The following is a 27993-nucleotide window of genomic DNA, read 5'->3' on the forward strand; positions in this document are numbered from 1 at the left end:
CGACACACCACATACGCAAGATGAAAACTGGCCCTGAAGATGAAACTGTAATCAAGTCATTTTAAGGAATTAATCTTTGTTTTACATTCTGCGGTAAAGAATGTCATAAAACTAGGACCCAGATAGTTTAAATCAATTACTAACTAAAAAAAAAATCCATCCACATTTACAGTATACTGGCTGTCCAAACTTCAGAATATCTGATGCATTTTCCAAGAAACTGCACAACAAAGCTCACCACCCAACCCAGGGAACTGGATTAATGATCACTGCTGACTGGCCTCTGTGCCCTTGATGCATTATCCCTCAGTCATGCTGAATTACTATTTTTATTCTTGTCCAAGACATCAGTACTGCCACAGGTGGGTCTTACTCCCCCATCCTGAGCTGTAATGTGTGATGTGGCCCTTTGAGACTCGTAGGTGTTTGAATGAAGCCCAGAACATCTGTCGACTCTGGTTAACAACAGGGGCAGTCGCCACAGGTGAAAGTTGAGAAAAGCCCATGCCTGTTTCTCCATCACTCCCAGTATAACAGCCACAGCAGCCAGCATAGGTGCAGCAGGGATCCCCCAGGCGGGCCTCGTTACCATGGTGATCGTGCTAACATCTGTCGGATTGCCTACTGATGACATCACTCTCATAATAGCAGTTGATTGGGCGCTGTAAGTAAATCCTGTAGAAACTGTATGAATCTCATAAAATGTGAGCGTTTTCATTATTTGACTTTTGAATATCTTTTGAATTTTTTGGTTTTTAAAACTTACAAACAGCTAGCTGGGTGATCAGATGAACATTATGAATGCATTGTAAACATTGAAGCATGTTAAATATCATAGTGGGGACCCTATCGGAACTGATCCGACATCTGACCTGCCCTTGAGACCCACATGAGCTTGTGTCTTTCAGGGATCGTTTCAGGACCATGGTCAATGTGATGGGAGATGCGCTGGCTACCGGAATCATGGCTCACATCTGCAGGAAGGACTTCATCAAGGAAGGGGAAGGGGTAACCAGCCCGCTGCACCCGTCTGAAAGGACAGACATAAAGACAGACAAACACGCAGACAGACAGAAAGACAGGGAGACAGACAGGCAGATAGAGAGACTGGCAGACAGAAAGATACACAGACAGACAAGCAGACAGGCTGACCAACAGACAGAACAGCAGGCAGACACATAGACAGAAAGACAGGCAGACAGACAAGCAGGTAGAGAGACAGACAGGCTGACAGAAATACACAGACAGACAGACAGACAGAGACAGATAGGCAGGTAGAGAGACCAGCAGGTAGAGAGACAGGCAGACAGAGAGAGACAGATAGGCAGGTAGAGAGACAGACAGGCTGACAGAAATACACAGACAGACAGACAGACAGAGAGAGACAGGTAGACAGGCAGATAGACAGACAGGCTGACCTAGACAAACAAACAGGCAGGCAGACAGAGACAGACAAACAGAGAGAGAGACAGATACGCAGACATAGAGATAGATAGGCAGGCTGAGAGACAGGCAAACAGACAGAAAGGATGACAGACAGATACGGAGACAGGTAAACAGGGAGACAGATAGGCAGACAGGTAGGCAGACAGAGAGACAGTCAGGCAGACTAACAGACCTTATTAATTCTTGAAGGGAAATCTAGGCATAAATAGTGGCATAAAATAAAACATCCTAGACCTTTACCTCTGCGGTAAATACTACATCTAATGTATGACTTAGACACTTTAGCATCACACAGCTGCAGGCATTAATTCCCGGCCATGAGCAAAAGCCGTGAGCAACCGGCACAAAGGAGTTATAGAGTTATAGAGAAATAGATCTGAAGGACATCTATCTGAATCTTTATCCTTGATAGTGAATTACTAATGGGTTTGGTTTAAAAAATATCTCCAGGTTTCTTTAATCAAAGCCTTTTTTTAAAGCCACAAAAATGTTTGTATTTCAAAATGTCTGAACTGAAAGCTATGGTGTATTAAAGGTAAAAATCACTGTACAGCTCAGACCAGCGACTACTCCCCCGCCCCCCAGGTGCCGCTCATCTGTGAGACCAAACCTACAGCCAATTCCCTCCCAGCCATGACATATCAGAAGAATGGTGGCTACCAGCCACCCCCGGGCATCAAGCCAGAGCGCATCCCACCCGACGTCGCCCGGCTGATGCAGCTGGAAGAGGGATTGCGTCCCACAGAGAGGAAAAAGCTCCCAGCTCCACACAGGCATGTGGACAAGGACCATTGTACCATCGACATGAATGGCCTTGAGACTAACGTATAGAGTGGACTGCCATTCTGGCCACACCCCCATAATGACCACACCTACCAGTGGCCACACCCCCATAATGACCACACCTACCGATGGCCACACCCCCATAATGACCACACCTACCAGTGGCCACACCCCTAACAATGGTCACAGCCCCATGGATAATTATTGGTGAGGATGAATGCTCCTCCATCTTGTATTTTTTTATTGTTGCATTTTTTATACAATTTTCTGAAATGGAAAGAATATCAGGTGTTTCTGTTTCTATATGTATGTGTACTGTATATATAGATATTCAGCACAGAGTTTCTGGGAAGCAGGCTGTACTGTGATGTAGATATTCAGCATGGAGATGCTGGGATGCCGAACCATGACCTATTTGGTACGTAAGGTAGAGAAAACAGGGTGGACAATTCGGGCCTCACGGAAGTTTAAGGGCAAGATATTTAGGGAGTCGAAGTGAAGTGTCACCCTTGAAGGACCCGACTGTCACGTTTGATGGACTATCAGCATGTCCTGCAATGGGACATGGTCTAAACCTGATGTGGTTACGAGGCTCCGTGGAAGATCACTGTTGCCATAGTTCCATTCTAACCTCTAGGGCTCCTGGAGGATAAAGCATGTTAAAAAACATCGGCCATTGTGCGACATCGCATGTTCATGCTACTGTGTCGCGCAGTTCACCATTACCTCATGTGTTGGGGGGATCACATGACCTCTGCTGCCCCAGAAGTGAGGCAGGAACGCCAACCAATAGCAAAGGCAGGCAGGTTGGACTACATGTATTTACACACAGCTGCACCGCCTATGCATACTGTAAAAAATTCTTAGTCTGAATTTAACTTTTTCCCCCTTTAATTTCTGAAAAAAAAATAGTGAAATTCCAAAATGTGCAGTGTCAACCCTGTTTAAATGTATATGAGAAAAGTCCTTTAAAATGTACTTGTTGATGTGATATTTGAGCTTTTACCCTACAGTATTTATACTTTTTGGCCTGCATTGACTTTGGTAGCTTTTACAGTGCTTGTTTTATTATTCATTACGACACCTGATGAAAATAACAGTATAAAGGTCCGCTAGTTTGCCTGATTTAACGCCGTAAAGTAATAAAATAGTGGATAAAACAATGGGAGCAAAAACTGACCGTCATGAATTAATTGGAACGTATTTGGTTTTTTATGCTGTCATAATGTACATTGACAGAGGATTCGTTCATTCATGAATAACAGATGACATGCTTTTGCAGATTCTATGCTGGAATTATCTGGTCTCTTGATAATGTTTTGGGTAATATTCATAAATCCTCAAATCTTCAGTTTATGAATAAAATACATCTTTTATATTCATAGTGTTTTGATCAGTTTCCCTCAACGAAATTCCCATTAAGTGCAGTCGGAATATCTGATTTTCTTTAGCTAACGATTTCCAGAAATTCATAAGCAACCAAAACCTAGAAAGAAAGGTTTTGTTTTTCCAAATAATTTATTGCTGTGTATTACATTTGATTTATAAATGCAAAGGTGCAATACACAAAATACATTATTTCATAGAATTGCATTACTGTTGTAGTGTGAGTATTCTCAGATATCAAAAAATACGTATGGGCTCTTTTACTTTGGAAAGAAAATAGGCCGGACACAGAGTGTGGCAGTTCACTGGTAATATGTGCGACTTTTCCCGCTGAAACAAGAGGCTGCTGGTTTGCAAAGTGACAGAGCAAACAGATCAATGAGAGCGTGTCCTTTTCTTGCGGATCATTCCAAAAGTGACATTAGAAAGAGCTCCACAACTGAACTCCTGGACTGAGGGGTTCAGCCTGGACTCACCTGAGGCTCTGAATCCACCGTGGACAAAGCGTTTGACATCTGGGGACGTACAGGAAAAGTACTCACCGGGCTGTCCACCTTCATGATCATCCATACCCTCCCCCATAAGCTACATCCTGAGCATCCCTTCCACCCACGCTTCTCAGCTCACTCTTGTAGGTTCAAGGACCCCTGAGATGGGTTCATGCCATGTTAGGCGTGGAACGTGGAAGAACAGCGAGGCAAGCAGAAGAGAAATGCACAGGCTGAAGAGCAGACACAAAGCCAGAGACATCTGGTAACCTGCACCAAATAGAAATCTGACAAGTTCCTCACCCACTCTCTCTGTGGGGCTGTGTGTCATCCCATAATTCAGCTCTGCATTCATACAAGCTCACTAGAAGGAATAATGCACTTTTTTCCACTTTGAATCTACATCATGTCCATTTTTCCAGAATCCATTGCACTTTTTTTTTTTACTGATCATCTTCTTCCTCCGCCATCTCCTCTTCCTCGCCATCATCTTCTGGTCTACTGGAACCTGGGCCGATGTCCAGCACCTGCAGATTCTTCAGGTAGGAGAAGGCGCTCTCCTTCACCATATTAGCGGGCAGCCGGTTGAACCTGAGGTGTGAAATCGAAAGAGAAGTCAGTTTATCGTAGAAGACACCAGCTGTGAAGACTCTTTACACCACATCACACGGCACATTTCCATCGGAGTAACACATCGCCAAGGCTGTTTCCATAGAAAGTCATGAGTGACTGTGTGACTCAGCAAGTCGGGATGCTGTAAATGTGATCGGAAGGTTTTCGGTTCAAATCCTGTAGCTGGAAGAGTGATGTCACCATTGGGCCCCTGAGCAGGGCCCTCAAGCCCCAGTTGCTTCATAGACTGTCTGGCCCTACTTTCCCAAAAAGAAAATGTATGTCTCTGAGAATAAAAGTTCTTGCTAAATAAATAAAAACTGTTGTCTTTGCAAGTTAGTCACAGGCAAAAGCCAAAATCTGAAGTCTGATGCAGCAGCTGTGAAAGAATGAATTCCCCCATAACCTGGACCAGTAAACAGACAGGCAGACCTTAGATGGTTGTGTTCTGCTGCCAGGAGGATAGTCACCCTACAGAGACACGGCTCCTCATATGCCTCCTAGGGTAGCAGGTACAGATGGGTAGCAGGACAAAACAACAAACGAAATCCATTCTGGCCTGCAGAATAAAGGCATCTTATAAACAAACCTCAAAACGGAGAGCATTTTTGGTGACGCTATTAACCACATTGAGGCAATAAAAAAAAATCCAGCACCATCTGTCCTGAGCACCCTGCTGTATGTGGCTTAGATGTAAACAGCAATGAAGCGTGGTCAACATCTGGAGAGAGAGAGAGAGAGAGAGAGAGCGCATGTGTGTGAGCATACCTGAGGAAGATGCTCTTGATGTTGGGCACGCTCTCAAAGGAACTGGCGTGGATGCTGCTGATGCGGTTGTTCTGCAGGTAAAGGTACTCCAGGGACTCCGGGAGGTCAGGAGGAACGTGGGACAGCTGGTTTTCTGACAGGTCCAGGGTCTGTGATACAAACAGTTCTCAGTAGACTCAAGTGCACCCATGCTGGTGGAAACTCCCAGTAGTCGTCCAAGTGGTAAATTCTACAGCAATTTAATCAATTATTAATCAGTTCGGCTCTCTTTAAGGTTGAAAATAGGGCAAGGTGTTCTAGGTGAGTTTGGATGAAAAAAATCAGCAAGTCTGATACACTTTAAAAAAGAAGTTTCCACAAAACAGGAGAAAAAACTACATCTGTTTAAATGCTGAGGATCCTACTGCCTTGTGAAGGTGATGTGATGTCAGCTGAACCTAAGCAGGGATGAAGATTAAAGGTTCTTTATTTTCAAGCTGAATGGTTTTCCTTTCAGAACATGCAGGCAGATCAGAGGCACTCCCACTCACCATCAGAGAGATCAGCTCCTGCCAGGCACCTTGGTAGATGGAGCTGAGTTTCAGCTGGTTGTTGCTCAGGTTCAGCTCACGCAGCTTGCTCATGCTGGCCAGCGCTCCTTCAGGGATGCTAATCATCTGGTTGTCCTTGACCTTCAGAACCTGCAGGCTCTTGGGGAGTCCGACGGGTAAGGCGTGCAGCTTGTTTCCTGAGAGGTCCAGAGACTCGAGCAGGCGAAGTTTCCGGAAGGCCTCCCTGTGCAGACGGGGACTGGTGATCTTGTTGTAGCTCAGGTTGAGCTCGGTCAGGGTGTAGAGCAGGGCCAGGTCGTTGCGCTCGATCTCGGAGATGAAGTTGTGGAGCAGCATGAGGGTCTTGGCACGCCGGGGAAGCCCACGAGGGACACGCTCTAGCTGGTTGTTGTACATGTGCAGCGTGTGCAGCTTCTTCAGGCCATGGAAGGCCATCGGGTGGATGGAACGCGCCCGCAGCTGGTTGTTATGCAGCAGCAGGTACTCGAGGTTCCGTATGGGGGTCAGGGCATCGGCGGGGATGCTGCTGAGGGAGTTCTTCTCCAGGTGAAGTAGCACCAGGTTGCGGGGGAGGCCCTTTGGGACCATGCTGAGGTTGTTGTTGGACAGATCCAGGTATTCAAGCCTGTTCAGATGGCTAAGCGGAGACAAAGAAGGTTAAACCTCAGGACTACACCCATTCTAAGACACTGACTAAGGATGATGTTCTCAAATGTCCCTTTATTTATATGTTGACATGTTTACTTTTTATTTATACATCTTTATTTCTACACCTGCCTCCATTTTACTGTAATTCTATTCATATTTTTTGTATTTTTGTCTTTATATAATTACTTATTTACTCCAGTCCACCACTTGAACCAAAACAAATTTGTTGTACTTTTTTTCTTTCTTGCCGAATAAAAAGATTCTGATAAGGCCAATTTTCCAAAGATCTTTTACGAACTTAACTGTTCCCCGACTGCTTCTTTTGAAGTCGCGTACCACTTCACATTATCAATTTTCTTTTGTCCTTAGTTATTGGTTGGTTCACGCTGGAACATCTACAGTTAGGTAATTGTTTAACCAGCTGTAGAAATGCTAGACGACCTGGCTGGTATGACCTTTTCATCACCTTCAAGTCTGATCCCGGTGAAACCTTCTCACCTGAAGGTCTCGTTGTCAATACCATCGTTGCTCAGGAGGTTGTTTTGTAGGTACAGTTCCCGTAAGTGGGACAGACTGTCAAAAGCACCATGTGGGATTTTCTCCAGTTTATTATTCTGCCCATGAGAAGATGAAAACATCATTAGAAAGTGGAACCTATGGCTGCTGGATTCATGTTTTTCATAAGACGCCTCAGAATTCCGGCAGGGCCATGGGTAGGGTGACCAACTAATCCATGTCAGGAGGGACACTATGAGCTAAGACAGGGTTTATTAACTACCATTTCAACCAATACAATTAAAAGAACCCGGACTTCGTCTTAAGCACTGAGTTCTTGCTGTGTGCTGATTGGTCAATCTCCTATAATCATGCACGTGTCACTAATTTTAATGGGAAACAGCAGGATGAGTCTTTCAATCAAGGAAACAAACCAGTCAAAGCACAAAATGAAAAAAGCAATTTAGCCGAGCACAGGAGCCTTTCAATTATAAACTAGTGTGTAAAACCTGAAGAATCTCATAGTGTCCCTCCTGACATGGATTAAGAGGTGACCCTAGCCCAGGGTGAAATGCTAGCCTGTCTATGGGGCATCCCTGTGTTCTCCCATCATACACTGGGGCATTCTTTAGGTTCTCTTGGTATAAAGAATTTGTGCTGGCTGGGTGGGCATGTGTAAACTACTGGTCCATTTTTCTTCCCCAGAATTTCCCTTCACAGAATATAGTTTAGAATTTTCTTTCAATGTCTCCACTGTTTCTTTTGCATATAATTCTTTCAGTAGCATTTTATACAGGCAGAAAGCAGATGTTTTTGGTGAACATGCCCATACCTTCAAGTGGAGGCGGTAGAGAGCCTTTGGAAGGTTCCTAGGCACATATCGCAGAAAGTTGCTGGACATGATGAGGATCTCCAGGTTGTCAGAGCCATTGAACATATACTCAGGGAGGCCAGCATCTGTCAGCTTGTTGTTGTGAAGGTAAACCGACCTGAGGAGGTGAGGACGAAGGGTGAGGACATTAAAGCACCAGGGTATTAAACATGATCAGGCCCTGGGGCAGAAAGGTGGTGACTTTTAGGAGTTTTACTTACATAAAAATGTTCTGACGACAGAAAGAAAAATGATTGGTTCAGAGTGATAACCAGGGATTGACATAACTGGTACACAAGCATGCATTCACCAATAAAAGCGATACGTACGGCAATCGATTGTTGTAACAGCATGAATGCGTACTTATTTTATGTGCATTTGCGCCGATATGACAAGAAATTATTGTGCATTTTATATGCTAATTCGTACTTCATTTGTGGTATAGAAGTTAAAATGCAACTCATCATAACTTCTCATCATATCGGCGCAAATGCACATAAAATACATACAACTAGAAGAGGTGGGACCAAGACATCTGATTGGTTCGTCCTACCTCCTCTACAATCTGATTGGTCACCTCATTGAACCAATCATTTTTCCTTCTGTCCTCAGAACATTTTTGTGTAAGTAAAATTAAAAAAGTAAAAAAAATTTGCCAGGGGGCCCTTACCTCAATCCCAGCTTGTGGCCAAACGTGTAGGGATAGATGGTGGTGAGCTGATTGGCAGCAAAGTCTGCACTGACCAATGAGGGCGGTAGGTGCCTTGGCGCTGTAGTGAGCTGTGGACACAAAGTGTGGCAAAATGGTGCATAAAGCTGTGTAGTCATTCACTGCAGGGTAAATGGGAGCCACGGCATGCTGCTGTTAAGCCAAAGTGATCATAGTGATCAGTGAGGCAAAGAACGGGAGGAACAAATCTAACAACCAGCTCAGTCAGCTGACTCTGAGGTGGGCGCACCCCCCTTAATGCTGTACACATTCATTGACACATAACAGGCATTAATGTCTGAGGAACTGGCTCCTGTGTGCTCCATCTTGCATCTTTAGCTTTACACAACAGTGTCTCTGAGTACATAAAGCCATATCTTTAGTAGGGCATGCAGTATCTAGAAGAAATCGATAAATCGCTTTCAATTGCAAAACAGCAGAATTACTGATTATAGTATTTTTAAATAAATAGTTATTTTTTAATTGCAAGAATTAAAGAAAAGGTTAGGCTGTCAGAGTATGTCAGAGTTTGCTGGTCACATGTCAGAATGTGTCAGAGTATATCACAGTGTGCTGGTCACTTGTCAGAGTATAGAAGAGTGTGCTGGTCAACTGTCAGAATGTCTCAGAGTGTGTTAGAGTGTATTGGTCATCAGTCAGAGTGTGCCAGACTGTGCTAGCCATCTTGCATAAGAGTCTTTCAGAGTGTGTCAGAGTGTGCTGCCCACCTTGCATAAGAGTCTTTCAGAGTGTGTCAAAGTGTGCTGGTCACCTGTCACAGTGTCTCAGAATGTGTCAGAGTGTGCTGGCCACCTCACATAAGAGTCTCAGAGTGTGCTGGTCACCCGTCGGAGTGTGTCAGAGTGTGTTAGTCACCTGTCAGAGTGTGTCAGAATGTGCTGGTCACCTGTCAGAGTGTGTCAGAGTGTGTTAGTCACCTGTCAGAGTGTGTCAGAATGTGCTGTCACCTGTCAGAGTGTGCTGGGGGGTGATATTGCTCACCTTATTATTGGCCAGGTACAGGTAACTTAAATGTTCCATCACCTCAAATCCCTCATGTTCAAGGCCTGTGTCCGACAAAAAGTCTGTTTTACTTGAATGGAGTGACATTCTGTTTTCATGCAGAACCAGTGCTTGAAGTGGGCCGAAACACAGCGGAACGCAGTTCCGGAACTTCTGTATTTTCGTCTTTTGGGTTCCACCACTTTTTCCTGCGTTCCGGTACTTACTGAAACTGATCCGACGCAGCGACAGTGGCCCGAGAAAATTAGAGTTCCTGCACTTATTTTTTCCCACTTCAAGCACTGGGCAGAACACACATGGAGTGACATCTAAATATGAGCTAACCAGGAAGTCTGATATGTAGTAATTCAAGGTTCATCCAAAATACACAACAGAGGTCAGTGCCTTCACATATTTACATTAACACAAGAGAATCTGCCTGTGGTCCAGTCATTGCAGCCTAATGATTTGTGAAACTGGGTCAAAAGTGGTTTGGCAGCCAACAAGGTGAAAATATTTTCAAAAATATAACTTGCAAAATTCACAAAAAATTTAACGACTCGGTGCTACAGTATTTACGACATGCATGCACACACACACACACGCACACACACACACACACATACACACACACACACGCACACACACACACACACGCACGCACACACACACACACAACAAAACCAGTACTGTCCCTATTCGACTCCACGTCCCAGTTTACAAATGTGAACCAGACACTGCACCTGGTCCCAGCTCTACATCAACTATGAGCTTCTCTGTTCCCCACAAATCCCATATCAAACTCTCTCTACTGAACCAGCTCAGGGTGTCTGGATGTAAGAGACCTTCACAGATCAGATACAGAAATTTATTTAAACTGTTAGAAAAAAGACAGAAGACACACTGCTTGTCAGCAGTGCAAAGTAATAAATATTGTTCTTACTGTGTGATAGAATATTATTTCTTTCAGTTGTTATTATAATGCACAAAAAGGGCATAAGAATGATTTTTTTCCATGGTTAACCTAGTGAACCAGAGAAACTTGAAAACTAACTGAGATAACTGTGGTTTACTTACAGTAAGTTTGGGGATTCAAAATATCATACCTACAAAATCCCCAGACATCAGTTATTTCAGTAAACTATGGCACTAGATTTTTAACTGTAAATTAACAAGTAAATGTTTAGTCTTGTTAAGTGTCTAAGCAGTTTTCACTTATAAACAAATTTTCTGGTATAATCTGTTTATGTTACTGTCTCCGAATGACTTTCACGCTACTTGCCAGGTCATGTGAGTGTATTTCAGTTTCCTTTGCCGGTGTTCCCTTATCAGCTCCTCCCAGCACACCTCTGTCTGATATTTACCATGTGACGTCAGCCGGTTGTTCTGCAGGTTTAGCGTCTCCAGCTGGTGCAGCCCCGAAAGATCCTCCACAGTCACCACTTCAATTTGGTTGTTCTGGAACGCAAGGGGACAGCCGTGAGAAGCACCACACTAAGTATGTCCAGTGGGAGATCTGATGAGCTCCCCCTTGTGGCCGGCTGACCTGTAGTGAGAGCTGACGCGTGTCCTCGGACAGCTGAGTGGGGAACTCCTTTAGGTCCACCCCTGCACAGTCCACCACGCCATCCACCATGCAGCTGCAGTCCTGTGGACAGTAAACCCTCCTGGGCTTTGCGACGCGAGTGGACTGTGTAACTTCCACTTCATCTTCCTCTTCATCCTCCTCCTCATCCTCCTCCATCTCCACTTCACTGGACACTAGCGCCAGGCCCAGCATGAGAATACAGAGAGCCCTCAGAAGCCCCTGGTGTTCCGCCATGCTCACTGGCCGTCCAGGTGCCCAAATGACAGAAGGCTCTATCCCCAGTACCTTTGACTCCCCCTTTCCAAGTCGGCAGCGCTGAGCGGGATTGAACAGGATTCTCACTGCACCACACAGAGCTCTGGAGGACCACAGCACTGAGCGGGATTATTTCTGCACCACACAGAGCTCTGAAGGGCTGGAACTCTGAGCAGGAATCTTACTGCACCACACAGAGCTCTGAAGGGCCAAAGCACTGAGCAGGATCCTTACTGTGCCACAGAGGTCTGATGGGCTGGAGCGCTGAGCGGGGTGCTTACTGCACCACAGAGATCTGAAGAGCCAGAGCGCCAAGCAGGATTCTTACTGCACCACACAGAGCTCTGAAGGAGAGGGAAAGCAAGGCACTGGTAATGGATCTGGTAGAGACTCGAGAAAAAGGCTTTACAGCTACATCATTTGTTGTGGGCTCAGGAAAACCTTGGACGTTTTCACTCAGTTTTTCTCTTCAGCAAAATCTCAGTAGTATAATTTCTTTTTCCATTACTTTTCATTACTTACCAACTGGGTCATTCACCAAGGAACATTTTGTTTTTTTTAAATCTCAGTTTCTGTTTGGCCTGGTTGGACTAAATACATAAAGACATCATGCTACTATAAAGTTCTTTTCCACATCAGATATTCCTATGAAACCATCCAATCAGTCCCCATCAGTGTTTTAAACTAAAGTACCATATAAAACATGCAGTATCACCCTTAGACCACAGTGTGGTCTTAATATTTCTTCTCCTGGTTTAGATGCCTTTATAAATGGAACCTAGTCTGTTTCTAACAGATCTGTCACAGCTGTCTAGCTACTGTCATTTTAATTAATACATTATACATTCATACATGCACTTTAATAATTGCCATTTTAGTGAAATGAAATATTTCTTTATGCAATAGTATAATGTGTTTCTGCTGGCTGAAAAACAGGTGGATGATGGTTAAGTCACTTTAAATACTGCTAGTTAACCCATACCCTGGTACTAAAAATAGTACACATCAGTTCGCATTTCTACAATGTGTGTTACATTTATGCATTAGTGGTATTACATGTAAACAATTCAATATTCTTATATGCAAGTCAATTGACTCTCAGTCTTATATTGAGTAGAAAAGTTTACTTTGTTTATTGAAAACCTTTTGTATGATGCAATAAGAAGACACATAATTTTTTGTGTTATTTGTGAAAACGTGAAAATTCTGTAAGAAATTTTTTGTTGCAAAAAGAGCTGTGTTCAGTTACATGCAGAGCTCTGCGTTTTTTCAAGCTCAATAACTTGTTGCATGCTAGGCTTCTACCTTCTTGCATGTCGTCCTCAATGTTTTGCTACACGCAGAGCCTAATATTCTACATACGCCTCTGAATTTCGTCCCGAGCAGTCCTTCTTATTTTTTTACCAGCAGATTGCAGCATTTTCCCGGAGAGCCATGAAATGTCTACTCTGTCATCTCCTCCAGCGTTGATGGACGGTTTCCAAAGAGGCAGTAGTTTTTGTAACTATTAACGCCTCCAAAAGATTCTCTCAGGGATCCAGAACCCTCAGGCTGTGTGTCCAACAACCATCCCGATGGCCAGTAATTACTTATGACAAAACCGTGACTAGTGGCTTACACACGGCACTCTACAAAATAAAGCTCTCAAGTTCCATCTCCATACAGGCGTCCAAAAGCCTCAGCGAGCACAATCAGACATCAGGGGCATCCTCACAGCTCTGTCTCTTTCAAGCTGTTACCCCCAAGCGTGGCCAGGCGGTACCTTAAAGACGTACAGAGCTCAAGCTCAGAGCGGCCCACGGGGTTCAACCCTAAAATGTGGTGGCACGCGTCGACTTTTCTTTACCGTCTCTAGGCGAGGTGAGCGACCGAGGGAGACGACTTGCGGTCCCACCAGAAAAGGTCCCCTAACAGGAATGGAAGGAGAGCTGAAGCTTCACCGTCTGCCCCGATGCCTTCCAGATGTGAGTGGGAGTGAGCGCCTGGGACAGCAGAGGAGAGGACGGGAACGGGGCAGAGAACGGCGGAGGGAGGGAGGAGGGAGAGAGGGAGAGACGGAGAGAGAGAGGCATGGCCTGTCTTCCCAGCCAAATCTCTAGCTGCTTCACTTTTCCCTTTTCTCACTCTCTCTCTCTCTCTCTCTCTCTCTTTCTCTCTCTCTCTCTGCAACAGGTCTTTTCAAATCTCCATATGGAAATGCATTCATGAAGTAAAGATTAATGCATGTCCAAAGGTACCATTAATTCTGGATACGCTCCCATTTCCATTGCATCGTTCCGTAGCAGGAAATAATCTGGACAAGTAGCAAACTTTTTCCCTATTGTTCGTGTATATCTGGGGTCATTTCTTAAAGAACAGAAAACAATAATATAACAGCCAACTCAATATGAAAATGCTGATGATCTGTACTATGTCTGAGAAGATTACTTTTGGGTACATTTTATAATGTATTGTTTATCCGAGCGTCTTCCCTGCACCAGTCATGAAGGCTTGGTGTCTAACCAGGAACCACAGAATACACTGTCAAGGGCTTAGCTAGAACTTCTGGGGCACCTGTTATCTTGGGTCTCCAAAAAAGTAGAAGTTAGGGCCCCTACAAAGTGCTGGACCCCCGAACTAGGGTGACCACCTCATCCATGTTGTCTTTGTTTCCTTGGTTTGTTTCCTTGATTGAAAGACTCATCCAGCTGTTTCACATTAACATCAGTGACACATGCATGCCTGGCTATTGCAACCAAATTTAGAGACACCTAACAGCTTAACTGCATGCCTTTGGACCGCAGCAGGAAAGCACATGCTCACAGTGTGTGTGCTGTGTGAAGACTGGCACCCCACCCAGGGTGTACCGCTGCAAGTAGTTGGAAGATGAATGAATTTTCAGATCATGTGACACATCTCATTGAAGTCCATGTTAATACCTATCCCACAGTAGCTAAGGCACAAGCATAGAACATCAGATTAAAAGTCTGACGTAGAGTGAGTACAGCTGAAGCTGCAGCTCAGTTAAGCTGCATTCGAGGACGTTGGGTTACTCTACTGTCCAGGAGGCCGCTGCGTGCTGTCGGATGTAACCCCTACATCTGTTCCAGCTCACTCTGAGGTCATTCCTCCAAGCCGTAAAAGTCTCCAATGGACAGGGTAGATTCCACAGGTTTCAGCTCAGGACCCTCACGGTAAGGAGAGCAGGAACACATCCTTGTAGGCCAGGCCAGGACATGACATCTGCTTTTATAAAGGTAACCGGGTCAATGTATCCTGAAGTGTCACGTTTAGGGAATGCTTACCAGACAGCTCAAACATCAGTAGTCCATCAGACACATCAACTTAACATCAATCCAGGTCAGTTTGTGATTCCAAGAGTCAACATACATTTTTAAACAATGGTTTGAATGAAATCCTGGCATCCCAACTGGGAAACTTCTTTAACAGGGTAGTTTTGTCTTTCAACATGCCGCGAAAAAAAAAGTCTGTAAACTTCACAGCTCGATTTACTGCCAAACGTTACTTTCCAGAAATTTTTCAACAACAGATGAAACATGTTCCACCCCTTATAAAACAACATGGCTTCCCTCACTGGCAATTTGTCCCACGCAGCACAGACTCTGAAATCACACAACACAAGAAATCACAAGCTGACCGGCTGGGTGTAGTTTTAAGATTTTCATCAGCCCAGACTGCAAATAGAATCATGCGATACAGCAACGAGAGAAAGGAATGGGGATTGTTATTCTGGTATGGACTCAAAATTGGTTTAACAAAGAAGTTGAGGATTGGTGCCTGGCTCAGCGTGCTAGTTTGCTGTGCCTGCGATTGGAAGGTTACTGGTTCAACTCCTAGAGTTGCCAGATTGACTATACTATTCGGCCCTTGAGCAAGACCCTGAACACCCAGCTGGTCTAGGGATTTTCCTTCTCAAAAATGTACAGTGCACATCTGCTAAGTATGTAAAGGAGAGGCTACTGTTTTAGCTTTAGAGCTAAAGGGAAACATGCAAGAGAGGCTTTTTGTCTTGGAAAGGGTATCGCCGGGGTGTGGACTGTGCAGTTTGTAATCAAGCACAGGCAAAGTGAATGAGTCAGCTTGTCACCTGACCTGGCCCCACCCTGGAATGTCTGCCAAGTGAATATTTAGATCATTTAACGTTTTTTTTGGTTTCAAGAAAGTTTTCAAAGGGAATTTTCATCAGGAACTTCACAGACCTACGGATCAGCAAACAGCTTTAATAGGATAGTGAGTCACGTGACTGCTGTAGTACCACTGATGTGATTAACTCAGATTTAAATGTGGTAGCTCAGTCAATAGAACAGTGTGCTAATGACATAAAGGTTGTGGGTTCAAATGACTATGAAAGTGTCAGATAACTGAGTTAAAATGAATAACAAAAAACAAATAAAACCCAATGTTCCTTTGCACAGTAGATTCTATCTTATTTTGATTCAATCATTAAGATGTTAGAACATGTAATTAGTGCAGCTGCTTTGAACTTCTAAAAAAGAAAATGAATATTGCAGTATAAGATTTCAAAGGGCTGTTATAAAATTGCCCCCATCAGCATGCAGCACTGAGCTGTTCTCCTGGGTCACTGACTTGGACCATAAGACTTGAGGGCAAATGAATGAAGACTTGGACCATACGACTCAAGAATACTTGAGGTTATAGTCCTCCCTCTGGATACCATAACGTTAATTTTATAATTTCATTCTATAATCTCTGTTGTTTGCACTTTCATTTGGTTGAATGCAAGGTTTCCTGAGAGAGTTTGTTGGAAATATGAACAACTTCCTGCATATACACAGACGTAAAAACTCTAGGACGTAAAAATTGTGTAAGAACAGAGTGGAGACTCTCTTTTCAACCTACCTCTGCCTATCAAGGATGTTCATCTACAACTTACTCTGCAACAAGTTTTAATCACTAAAGATTAAAAAAAACTGACATAGGTAAGGAGTTACATGACTCACAACTTGACTTGGACTTGAGTCCCAAATTTGATGACTCAACAGCAAAAATTATGGAAAGACTTGGGCACATAATTTGAGACTTGACTCGGACTTGCAATGTTTTAACTCGAGACTTGACTTTGACTCGCCTAGGTGTAACTTGTTCCCATCCCTGTTTATTGCATATTTATTGTTCCAATTCTTACACTGCAGTGTCTTTTGTCATGCACTGTCTTGTCTAGTCTTCCAATGCACCTGTGGCACAAGAATTCCACTGTCTTCCTCAGAACACATATGACAATAAACTGGAAACATGCTCCTCTTCTGTTGCTTCTAGCATTCTCAGATAGCAGCTGGTGCTGCCTTAATCGTTAATCTCACTTATAATCTTTGTCCTTCCCACTGTGTGGTATGCTTGAGCTTATAATTTGTTTATTTTATGGTAATTTATGATCAATTGCCAGTTTTGTGTTGCGGAAATCAGCAGCTATCACCCAGAGGACATGGCAACCCAGCAACCCAACTGGCCATGAAATTGAGGTCCTTTTATTTGGGATTTCATAGCAAAAGAAAACAAGCTGATATTATATCCATTTATTAAGGAATTTAACATGTTACTCAGATATCAAGATGTTTATTGCAGGGAGGAAAAGCCGTTGTGCAATAAGAATGTCCCTATTAACAGTTACACATGCAGTTACAAAGTCAACTTACCACTGCAGGAGAGGTGCATTGGTTAGCACTGTTACCGCCTGCCTCTGGGATCAGGATTTGAGTCTTTGATGTGGTTCCATGTAAGTGGAGTTTCCGTGTTGTTGTGTGGTTTCCTCTAGTTTTTCCCCCAACAGTCGAAAAACATGTTGAGGTTAACTGCAGTTACCAAACTGCCTGTGTGAGTGATTGGCGTGTGAGTGTGTGCGTGTGTGTGTGGGTGTGGGTGTGTGTGAGTGATTGGTGTGTGAGTGATTGGCGTGTGTGAGTGAATGGAGTGTGTGTGAGTGATTGTGTGTGTGAGTGAATGGTGTGTGAGTGATTGGTGTGTGAGTGATTGGTGTGTGAGTGATTGGTGTGTGAGTGATTGGCATGTGAGTGATTGGTGTGTGAGTGTGCCCTGCGATGGGTTGGTGCCCCATCCTAAGTTGCTCCCATAGCCTTTGGGATAGGCTCTGGATCCCTGCGACCTTGAACAGGACAAACGATTACAGATGGATGGAACTTACTGCTGCAAAGTAAATCTGCACACACCAAGAAACTGTCCTACAGGGGAGATACTGTGGTTTTTTATTATATCATCCACTTGCTTAGTAATGCCTTTCACTCCTTAAAATGCCGTATTTCCAGCCATTAGCTTGGTATCTACCTGAAGCCATCAAATTTGAAGACCTCTCCACAGGAGCAATTTGCTGAGTACCTTCAGGAACATAAAAGCCCAGTTTCCCTGCACCACCCTACCTGCTGTCTGGATGAGACATCATTCAAGCTTTCGGATAATTCTAGTATTTTAACACCATTAAAGGCCTGCATGGTAACAGCATAGCAACAGACACTGTCAATCCAACTGGCCCTGTAATACAATCCAGGCCGTCTTTCATTGGCAGACCTGGTTTGGCCGTATTTTTCAAAAGACGAACACACTCATAGCAGCTAAGAAATAGCTCACAGGGCTCCACTAAAAAGACTCGAGTGCTCCAACGTGGCAAAGCGTGGGCCAAGACTGCGACTGTGTGGCTGATGGAGGGGGATCTCCGGGTTCCTGCTCGAGGCGCTCAGAAAAGACAGTTCCTGTGCGCTCCACTGCTACAGCACATCAGAGGCATTGGAGTCTATTTTAAGTCAGACGCTAATACAAAACCCAAAACAGCTGAGGGTTTATGAAACACACGTGTTTTTTCCTTCTTGTAAGAGAAAGGCTCCCGCAAGACGTCCTGTGTGATACCATCTGGTGTCCCCGAGTCTCCAGGCTGACACCTGCAGCCACAAACACAGACTCAAAATAAACACGGAGCCCTTACAGAGTCATAGGGCCTCATAAAGAGGCAATAAGATGTCCAGATGATCTGATACATACAAGAAATCCGAGGGAACGTCGTGAAACTCAGCCCATGTTCCCTTTTGTTGGGGAACCATCTGCAAATGGGATACATGCAATGTCCTAATTTTTTTTGAAAACTATACAAGGTTCCAGCTCTCTTCAGCATCAAGGCAATGGAAAACACAGACAGTTTGTATGTTTACTGGGACATTGAAAGGTTTATTTAGTAAAATCTAACACTGAAAATCATAATGCTTTCCGTACAACCTAGTTGCAAAATAAATGCATTCCATGCAACCTAGCAGCAAAATACGATTAATAGAAATAAAATTGAATTAGGAAAAATGTAAAATTTGACGAGAGCATTCCCGCAATCATTCATTTTAAATACACAGTACGTAAAAGGTTGGACCTCGCATGGATTTGCTAAACACAACAAATCTGAATTCTGACAAGCATCAACAGTTTCCACAGACCAGCAAAATTTTCAAGACCACAAATTGCCAAGCTGGAAGCTGAAATCACACACATCTAAACAAACGAATGAATGCTAGAATATTTGAGGGCGCGTTTGTGGTGAAGATGATCTTTCTGCTGGTTGCAGTATTTCAGTAGCAAGCAGAAATCCCTCCCCCCTTAAACAGCCAGGTTGGAAGAGTGGGATGTATGATGTATGACAACTAATATTCATATATAATATATTTATATTCATCTAGATGTCTTTATGGTCATGTTTATATTTCCAATTGCCTTCATCTTCAGAGTATATTCAATGTCTTTGCCTTGACCTTCAAGAGAGCAGTCACCTTGCCATAGAACAACATCATGTTGACTTTGAAGGATGTCCTTGCCTTGATGTAGAAGAACGTCTTCGCCTTCACCTAGAAGCATGTCTTCAACTTGGCACAGAAGGTCAGCTTTTACGCTGGCGCATGTTTTATTTGGAGAACGGAACAGGGCTTCCCGCGGGTAACAGTTTTATCTGGAAAGTAAGACGATGTCACAAAAACATGAAACTTTCAGCCAGACAAACAGGCTGTGGTGATTCAGACCTTCAGAACTCCACATGACACAACCACAAAGGGGAAAACGATCTGTCGTGTTCTAAACATCAAAACACAAACCTGTGTACAAATGCTCCCCAAAGAGTATGATATTTTGTTGGAGGCAGGACACTGTATAATCCCTGAATGACATCTTTTTCTGTTTTCCATGAACAGTTCTCTTACCTCTAAAACCTAATGAATAATAACAATAATTGCAGAAATATCACAGCAAATCACAAACCTGAGTACTTACCTTGTGTTCATAACAGATTAGATTTATTACGGAAGAATCAAACGATTATGTCATGACTTTCTGGAATGATAAACTGTTAAGTTTATTTTTTTTTACTGGGGAAAATCTTATTTCTTTTTTGCAATCAAAAGAGAATGGAATGGAAAGAAAATAATTGAGGTGGAAAAAGTGAAGAGGGAAACATTATTTCACAGACTCCAGTTGGTCGAAAGGGTTAACATTACCCAGCTGACAGATTAAGCTGTTCACTGGAAACTAGGACACTGCTACGACTCAGCAACACCATGCAGCTGCAGCAGCACTGTGAGAATATCAGGATGCAAGGGAAAGTGATGGAAACGCCAAATGGCACAAAGAGGGCATCTCTTAAAAACCACAAATGCGTGGTTAATCTGCAGCCTTTATTGTCGGACAGAATGTAAATAGGTTAATTTCTCTGCTCTTTAATCAGCATGCAATAAGTGTATTTAAGCTGTTTTTTTTTTTTCATTTTGCGCGTATGGAGTAGCTGTAGCTGTATAAACTTTGTGTTATGGCTTACAGCAAAATAAAATGATCTGTGAAACATCATGGAATTTATTTAACGTTTCGGCGTTCCAAAACGTGCTGAACGGCCAGGTCTATATATGACGGGCTCTCTGGCTTATTCAGGAGTCATAAAGATGAACATAAAACAAATGCAATTTAATGAGCTTCGATAGGGGAAATAAAAGGGAAACACTATGAACCGGCAGTGAGCTTTAAATGGAAAAACTGTAGCACTGCCAGTTGCCAGTGTCACGTTTTAAAAGATCCCCAGGCAGCACCGTCTCCCTGTGCAGGACTCCTGCTTAATACACAAAGGGTGTGCAAAGGCACTTTTGGATGCAGGATAAAAGACTCCAAAGCCAAAAACCTGTCTTAATGGGGTTGTGCCCGATGTCGCTTTTATCTCTCTCACCATGGCAAATGGTCCCAGAGTCTTTCAGTCAATGAACGTCAGCACAGTGGTGACTCACTGCTTTCTTTTTTTTTTTTTTTTGGCGGAGATTCTAACTTTCCAGCAAGGCATGGTGATGGGGATAATTAAGATGAAAAATGATCTGCATGACAATATATCACAGGTATTAAGAACCAGGTTTTACCAGAGAACTTCAACTTGACAGAATTTAAGCATGGAGACACCACACTGAATAAAGTTTCTTCACTTGTCACACGGTTTACATCAAAGCCTGTGTGATGGCTCTCGAAGCCTTTAGCTGACTGTGCGGAGCTTCATATACCCATCTTAAAAGTCTGGGACTATAATTGCACAGTCAGCTGTTTTTTCTTTAGGGCACAACAAAAAAAAACAAGACCATTAAATAAAAGAGTAACTTGGCCGATTCCACAATGCTTCTGTCAGCGTGCGTTCCTGAATGCCAATTGTTTTTGGAAGTACTGTAACTCATTCTGTAATGACTCATGTTTGGTGAAATACGGGCTTCGTCATTTTGACCAGCAGAATGCGACCTGGTACCATGCTCTCATAGTTAGCATGAAACACGTTGGCCATGCATGTGAAGCATTGCAAGACTTCTAAATATACTCCGAAAAATATGCAAAACATGCAACAAAAAAAACCCAGGAGATGAGTATGGTCATGAATTTTATTTAATTGTAATGGAACCATCATTCAATATTTAAGATCACATAAAATTTGGACTGAATTTTTGGATGTACATGTCATGGAACCGTCAAGCACCCAGCTCTGGGGTCATGAGAATTTTCACTGGAATGAGATTTATGGTGAGAGCCCCACACCATCTCCCAGATTGTTTTGATCTTCCAGTGTTACCAGTATGCTTTAGATCTTGGTCCAGAAATATCTTTTAAAAGTGATGGAATGTTCATAAGAAAAATGCGAACAACCCTATGGGCTCAGGCCAAACAAACCTACAGCATGAGTGCAGCGGGACATCTAATTTGGGGATTTTTATCCTGGTCTAAAGATAAGGGAACCATCTGTTGGTGCTGCAGAGGATGTCACGTTAGATGTGACATCTGTTAAACAAAACAGCTATTTTCATTTGCCAGACTGAAAAGTTTTGAATTTAAAATTAATCTGTAAAATTCTGACCAAGCAAACTGGTCAACAAAAAAAGAAGAAACGAATTAGAATGACACGCCAATATGCAAATTTATCACACTGAGGAACTTGGATACTTAAATTTGCCAAAAGGAAGATACAATCCCAGAACAGATTTTCTCAAGAAAGTGAGAAAGCATAACAGCATAAATAACAGCTAGTATGATTATCAACTAATATAATCATGGAATTTTTTTCATACATATAATGCACTAACAGTACAGAAGCTATATACAGACCTAATATACATGGAATAGCTAAAATATTATGACAACCCCCCGCAGGACAAGTATGACCATGACTATCTAATATAACCGGCACATGTCAAAGTCCAGGATATATGAGACTGCAAGTTATCATTCAGTACTCATAGTTAATGTGTTGAATGCAGAAGAAATGGACCAGGAAAAAGATCTGAGTGACAAGGGCCAAATCATTATGGCCTGACGATTGGGTCAGAGCATCTCCGGAATGGTGAGGCTTGTGGGGAGCTGATGGTCAGCCGAGGTCAGTACCTACTGAGAGTGATCAGAGGAGTGAGACCCATGAACCACAGACAGGGTGTTAGGGAGCCGCGACTCATCAAAGCGGGATGTGAACAAAGGCTATTCCATTTGGTACAAACCGACTGAAGGCCCGTGTCAGAAATGCTCTGACCATAATGATGTCTTCATCCCTTCCCGTTTCTTCTGCATTGAATAGGACCCAATGTTAGAACTACTGTCTAATACAGGGGTACCCAACTCCAGTCTTGGAGGGCCGGAGCTCTGTGTAGCTTAGTTCTTTCCCTGTTCCACCATAAATGATTCAGCTCAAGAGCTGTGTGGTAATTAGCACAAGGAGTTGAATCAGGTGTGTTAAATGAGGGGAAACCCAAAAATGTGCAGGGCTCTGGCCCTCCAGGACTGGAGATGGACACCAATGGTCTAATATATCACAGACCTTGACATATGCTGTTTTTACAAGATAATCAACATTACTCGCGTTACGGGGACTGGTCATAATGTTTTGGCTCATGGCTAGCTCTGCTTAATAACACAAACAGCCAGCTCCTCCATTCTGTGGCTGCAACTGAACTACACTGGCAGTTTCACAAGGAACTCAAAAACTTATGTATTTCAATCTTATCTTCTTCAAAGCAAGACAGTTCAGTCATATTTTCACAGGAAAATGAAGGTTACAAGAAGTTGATAAAACTCAGAAGTGCTGCACACTTTGCTGAGAGATGCTTTCCCATGTTTGATTCACATAACTGAACAATCCTGGGCAGTTTTTAAAGATAAATGTCCTCGCTCATCTGCAAAATTTACTCAACGCAATCCTCCATTGTGATCCAAGGAACCCTGCCATTGTTTACACCCAAAAGCAGTAGTCCAATTTGTGCCTCAAAGATAAATACAGCACCCCAGAATTACATACAATTTGTCCCCCTTCCAGCACCAGAGCACAAGAATAGAAAAAGAGAAAGGGCACAGCACAGATTATTAAATAATCACTGGATTTCTATGCATATTGTAAATGCAAACAATGCTGGAATGAAACGCAAGGAAAAAATATTATGATCTCCATACTGCACTGTAGAAACAGGAGTCAAAATAACTGCATCACTTTGTAAAAACAAAGCAAAAGACCACATGGCCATAGCTGGCTATGGGAACAATTCAAAGAAAGTGAAGAATAAGAAAGAGAGAAGCCAATTCACAGCCACATTCAGGATAAATGACATAGGCACTGCATGAACAGAGGTCTGTACGAAATAGCATTAGAAAACATGACAAACCTCTTCTGGCACCCCGATCATATGAAAGCTTTTAAAAACGCCTCAGAATCTGAATACAAAGCCTGGAAAGATCTATGCAAGATGAAATTTGACTGTGGCTTCCTCATCATTTCCTCGTCACACAGAAAAATCCTGTGCCACTCCAAGAGCAGCAACTTTCAACAAGGCATAGAAGAATAACGTGGAGCGCAGTATTACTGTAAAATGTTATGACACCACAGTGGCTTTTTTGTGTCTCTGAAGATCTTCAAGATCTTCGCGGAGCTGTCCCTGATGCTCTGTGTGCGTAGCTCTGACCTCTTGGAATGTTGCAGGGTGGCCCTGACAGACACTGCAGGCTCAGTCCATGCATCTGCACACAAGAGGACACCAGCCAAACACATTGCTCTGGAATTTTAGTCTTTTTTCCATTTTTGTTTCATACTTGAACCGAGGATGGTTAGACTATCACTGGCAACTTTATTAAATACACCTGGATAATACCAGAAGGGACCTGCATCCAGAATTACTTTATGGGGACACAACTTCTGCGTTTGGTGACGTCATTCTGTGCACCTCTGATGTACTCTGTAGCTGTTATTATTGCACTTGTGGTCTCTAATGAATCTGGCTGTTTTCCTCTGACTTCACTCGTTAACAAGCTGTTTTGGCTACAGAAATGCCACTGACTGGATGCTTTTTATTCATCATTCCATTCTTTGTAAATTCTAGACACAGCTCAGTATGCAAATTGCAGCATGATGTTTGTTTGTGAGATGAACCAGCACATATGGCTCCCACATTCATACCATGTTCAAATTCACTTACACTATATGGACAAAAATATTGGGACATATTGGCCACTACACCTACAGGAACCTTTATGGCATCCCATTCTAAATCCATAGGAATCAATATGGAGTTGCTTCCCCAATTCCAGCTATAACAGCTGCCACTCTTCTGGGAAGGCTTTCCGCAAGATTTTGGAGTCTATCTGTGGGAATTTTTGCCCATTCATCCAGAAGAGCATTTGTGAGGTTACGCTCTAATGCTGGACATGAAGGCCTTGCTCGCAATATCCATTCCAGTTCATGCTAAAGATGTTCGATGGAGTTGAGGTCAGGGCTCTGTGTGGGCCAGTCAAGTTTATCCATAATAGATTTATCCAGCCATGTCTTTATGGACCTTGCTTTGTCATGCTAGAACAGAAAAGGGTCTTCCCCAAATTTCTCCCACAAAGGTGGAAGCAAAGAATTGTCTAAAATGTCTTGGTATGCTGATCATTAAGAGTTCCCCTCACTGCAACTAAGGGGCCCAGCCCCTGAAAAGTAACCCCATACCATCATCCCTCCTCCACCAAACTTTACAGTTGGCACAATGCAGTCAGGCAGGTAACATTCTCCTGGCATCTGCCAAACCTATGTGCCAGACAGAGAAGCATGATTTCTCACTCCACAGAACACGTTTCCACTGCTCCAGAGTTCAGAGGCGGTGTGTTTTACACCACTCCATCCGATCCTTAGCATTGCACTTGGTGATGTGAGGTTTGCATGCAGCTGCTCGGCCATGGAAGCCCATTCCATGAAGCTCAAGGTGCACAGTTTTTGCTCTGGGGTTAATGCCAGAGGAAGTGCGGACCTCTGCAGTTAGCGAGAGCAATGTTGACTTTTACGCGCTCTGAGACCCCGTTCTGTTACTTCATGGCTGAGTTTCTGTTGTTCCTAAACGCTTCCACTTTGTAAAAGTATCACTTACAGTTGGCCATGGAATATATAGCAGGGGAGAAATTTCACCAACTGACTTATTGCAAAGGTGGCATCCTATGACAGCACCACGCTTGAATTCACTGGGCTCTTCAGAACCCTTTCACAAATGTAACTGCATGGTTAGGTGCTTGATTTTGTGCACCTGTGACAATGGGTCTGAATGAAACACCTGAATTCTATGATTAAGAATGTGTCCCAATATTTTTGTCCATATAGTGTAGATCCGTTGTCCTGGCCATTGTCATGCTTAGATGCACAATATAAGTGATTCTGGACCCTATTTAGGGGGGCTTCAGCCACCCAATTTTCTGTTTCAGCCCCCCCCCCTGAAAAAAATGCCGTCCTATATTCTTCAGATTGAAAGTGGCAACCTTACTGAGGACTGAGCACCCCATGGGTCAAATCTCCCCTGCCATTCAGTAAGTGAACCACTTGACTGATCTTATAGGTTGGATATACTCACTTGCAGCCGAGTGATTGGCTGTTTTGAGGGTCATACCATTTGCAACAGCAAGCAGGAGGCCACTGAGTGCACTTACCTTTGTGGTATGGCCGGCGAGGATGTGCGCGAGCCAGTAGTGCATTTTATGTGCGGAGTATAATTCACAAAGGCAGTGCAGCCATCTGAGGAGCAGCTGCCCGTCCTGTTGAGATGTTTACGATGTGCAGGTTTTGGCCCCAGTGCTTCTGTGAAATTAGCCCTTTGCTTTTTCTATTAGGACAGACATAGTAGCTGAACCTGTGAGGAGAACATCTGTGGGTTGTTATGGTTTACAGTCACCGTTGTCATGTCACTCTGTGAAATGAATGTGTGTTTTCCAAGCATCCGTATTCTCCCTGAGACTGTACCCAAGCCAGGGAAGGAGTACTGCCCAAAATGATGGTAACTTTATCCCATAATACCATCCCAGTTGGATCCTCTTTTTTGATACCAGCACATAGTAGTGGTCCAGTTTCTCCATCCTGGTCTCTTGGTGGTGCAGAGCCATGAATTGTCAGATAAATTGCTCAGTTTTACAGATTTTTGCCTGATTATGAAAGATCAGCTCTCCCCCTCTGTCCCTTCACCTCCTTCTGTGATTTATTCCAAAACGACCTTGTTTTCTGACCCCCCCCGTGCTGTTGCTTAACATGTTTTTACCTACAGTGTGGTGTCAATGAATTCACAAATGCGGATAAAGTATGATGAACTATCAGATTATGCAGGTAGTTTAGTAACTAAGTAGTTTATTTATATAGCACCTTTCATGAACAAGTATCATAAAGTGCTTCAGACGAAATAAAACTAAGATATTCAAACATCAGTAAAAGGCCTGTCTGTACATAAAGGTTTTCAGGCGCTGATTAAAAGAATCAACACTGCTGTCTGGCCTAACGTCCCTGGGCAGACTGTTCCACAGCCTTGGGGGAAAACAGCAAAATCCCTGTTTAAAACTAGAGGATAACAAGAAGACTCTGATCAGAAGACATGAGTGACCTGTTTCTATGGGGTCAAAAGATCCCAGATATAAATTGGTGCCTGATTGTTAAGATCCTTAAGTAAATAAAAGAATCTTAAAATCTATCTTTACCGGGAGCCAGTGTAGGAAAGTCAAAACAGGAGAGATAAAAAGGAGTGTTTAAATTCATCCAATGTTACTATGGAACAGAAGCAGCCACTTTAAATCTGAATATGTAAAAAAAAAAGTTTCAAAAAATAGTAATCATGAGAATAAAGTTATTTTGAATAAGTTCTCACTAAGCTTTCTATATGCACCTATAATTTGCGGGAGCTATGCAAATTAGCAAGTGAAATAAACCTTATTATCTTATGCAGGACGTTTTATGATTTTTTTTTTTATGAATGAATTGTGTGAATTAATGTAGGGTATTTTTATGAATTAGTGATGATTAAAAGAGATCTGCAGGTATTACATCTGACTGAAGAAGATTAATTTCGGAGCACTTCAATTCTTTCAGCTCTGTCAGGCGTGTGCTGGGCAAGAAAAAGGCTGTGCAATGGATACCCGGGGGGAGGAGCAGGGGATGGAAAGAGTGGCGGAAGGTGCTTTTATTATGAAATCTGCATTGTGACACTGCTCTAATGCCTTTGAGAGCCTCATTAGCCTAATGGATGGGGTGAGCTGTCACCTGCTTATCCCCAGGCCTGTGCTGTATTTTCAGGGCTGAGCGGTGGTTGGGTCACGGGGAGGGTGGGGGGATTTTGGTAAGAGTAAAACGTCACACTCGGGCTGGCTGGATTATTCCCCCAGCCTGCCAATTTAATACCCCCAAAGGCTGTTGAACCCTGGGAAGCTTGCCTATATCACAGAGCTGCAACACCCTGTCTAAATTGAAAGGTGACGCACATTATAAGCTTCAAGACCTGCTTCCCCCACATCAATCTAGGTGCTGATGCCCTCTATTGGTCATATGAAAGTACACATGAGCAGTTTTTGTTCCTCTCAGCCTATTTCTCATGGAGTTTAAAAGCAAGAGAATAAAAGTT

General features: G+C 43.3%; 2 protein-coding genes across 2 annotated transcripts in view; one reads left to right on the forward strand and one right to left on the reverse strand.

Moving 5' to 3' along the window:
* slc1a7b (solute carrier family 1 member 7b) overlaps positions 1 to 3611 on the forward strand; it is a 52222-nt gene extending 48611 nt beyond the window's left edge. The window contains exons 9-11 of the mRNA XM_023794584.1: positions 530 to 664; positions 909 to 1008; positions 2032 to 3611. Of these exons, the coding sequence (XP_023650352.1) occupies positions 530 to 664; positions 909 to 1008; positions 2032 to 2277 (481 nt within the window). The 3' untranslated portion in view covers positions 2278 to 3611. The remainder of the gene's footprint in view (positions 1 to 529; positions 665 to 908; positions 1009 to 2031) is intronic.
* A 117-nt stretch (positions 3612 to 3728) lies between these two features.
* On the reverse strand, positions 3729 to 13622 carry podn (podocan). Its single transcript, XM_023794581.2, has 10 exons — positions 13449 to 13622; positions 11306 to 11946; positions 11124 to 11217; positions 9760 to 9824; positions 8719 to 8828; positions 8010 to 8166; positions 7181 to 7296; positions 6014 to 6671; positions 5484 to 5632; positions 3729 to 4694 (listed from the first exon to the last, which is right to left on the reverse strand). The coding sequence occupies exons 2-10, from the start codon at positions 11579 to 11581 to the stop codon at positions 4547 to 4549; spliced, it is 1773 nt and encodes a 590-aa protein (XP_023650349.2). The 5' UTR covers positions 11582 to 11946; positions 13449 to 13622; the 3' UTR covers positions 3729 to 4546.
* Between the last annotated feature and the right edge of the window lie 14371 nt (positions 13623 to 27993).

The sequence above is a fragment of the Paramormyrops kingsleyae genome, chromosome 15 (assembly GCF_048594095.1).
Source record: "Paramormyrops kingsleyae isolate MSU_618 chromosome 15, PKINGS_0.4, whole genome shotgun sequence".
Taxonomy (NCBI): domain Eukaryota; kingdom Metazoa; phylum Chordata; class Actinopteri; order Osteoglossiformes; family Mormyridae; genus Paramormyrops; species Paramormyrops kingsleyae.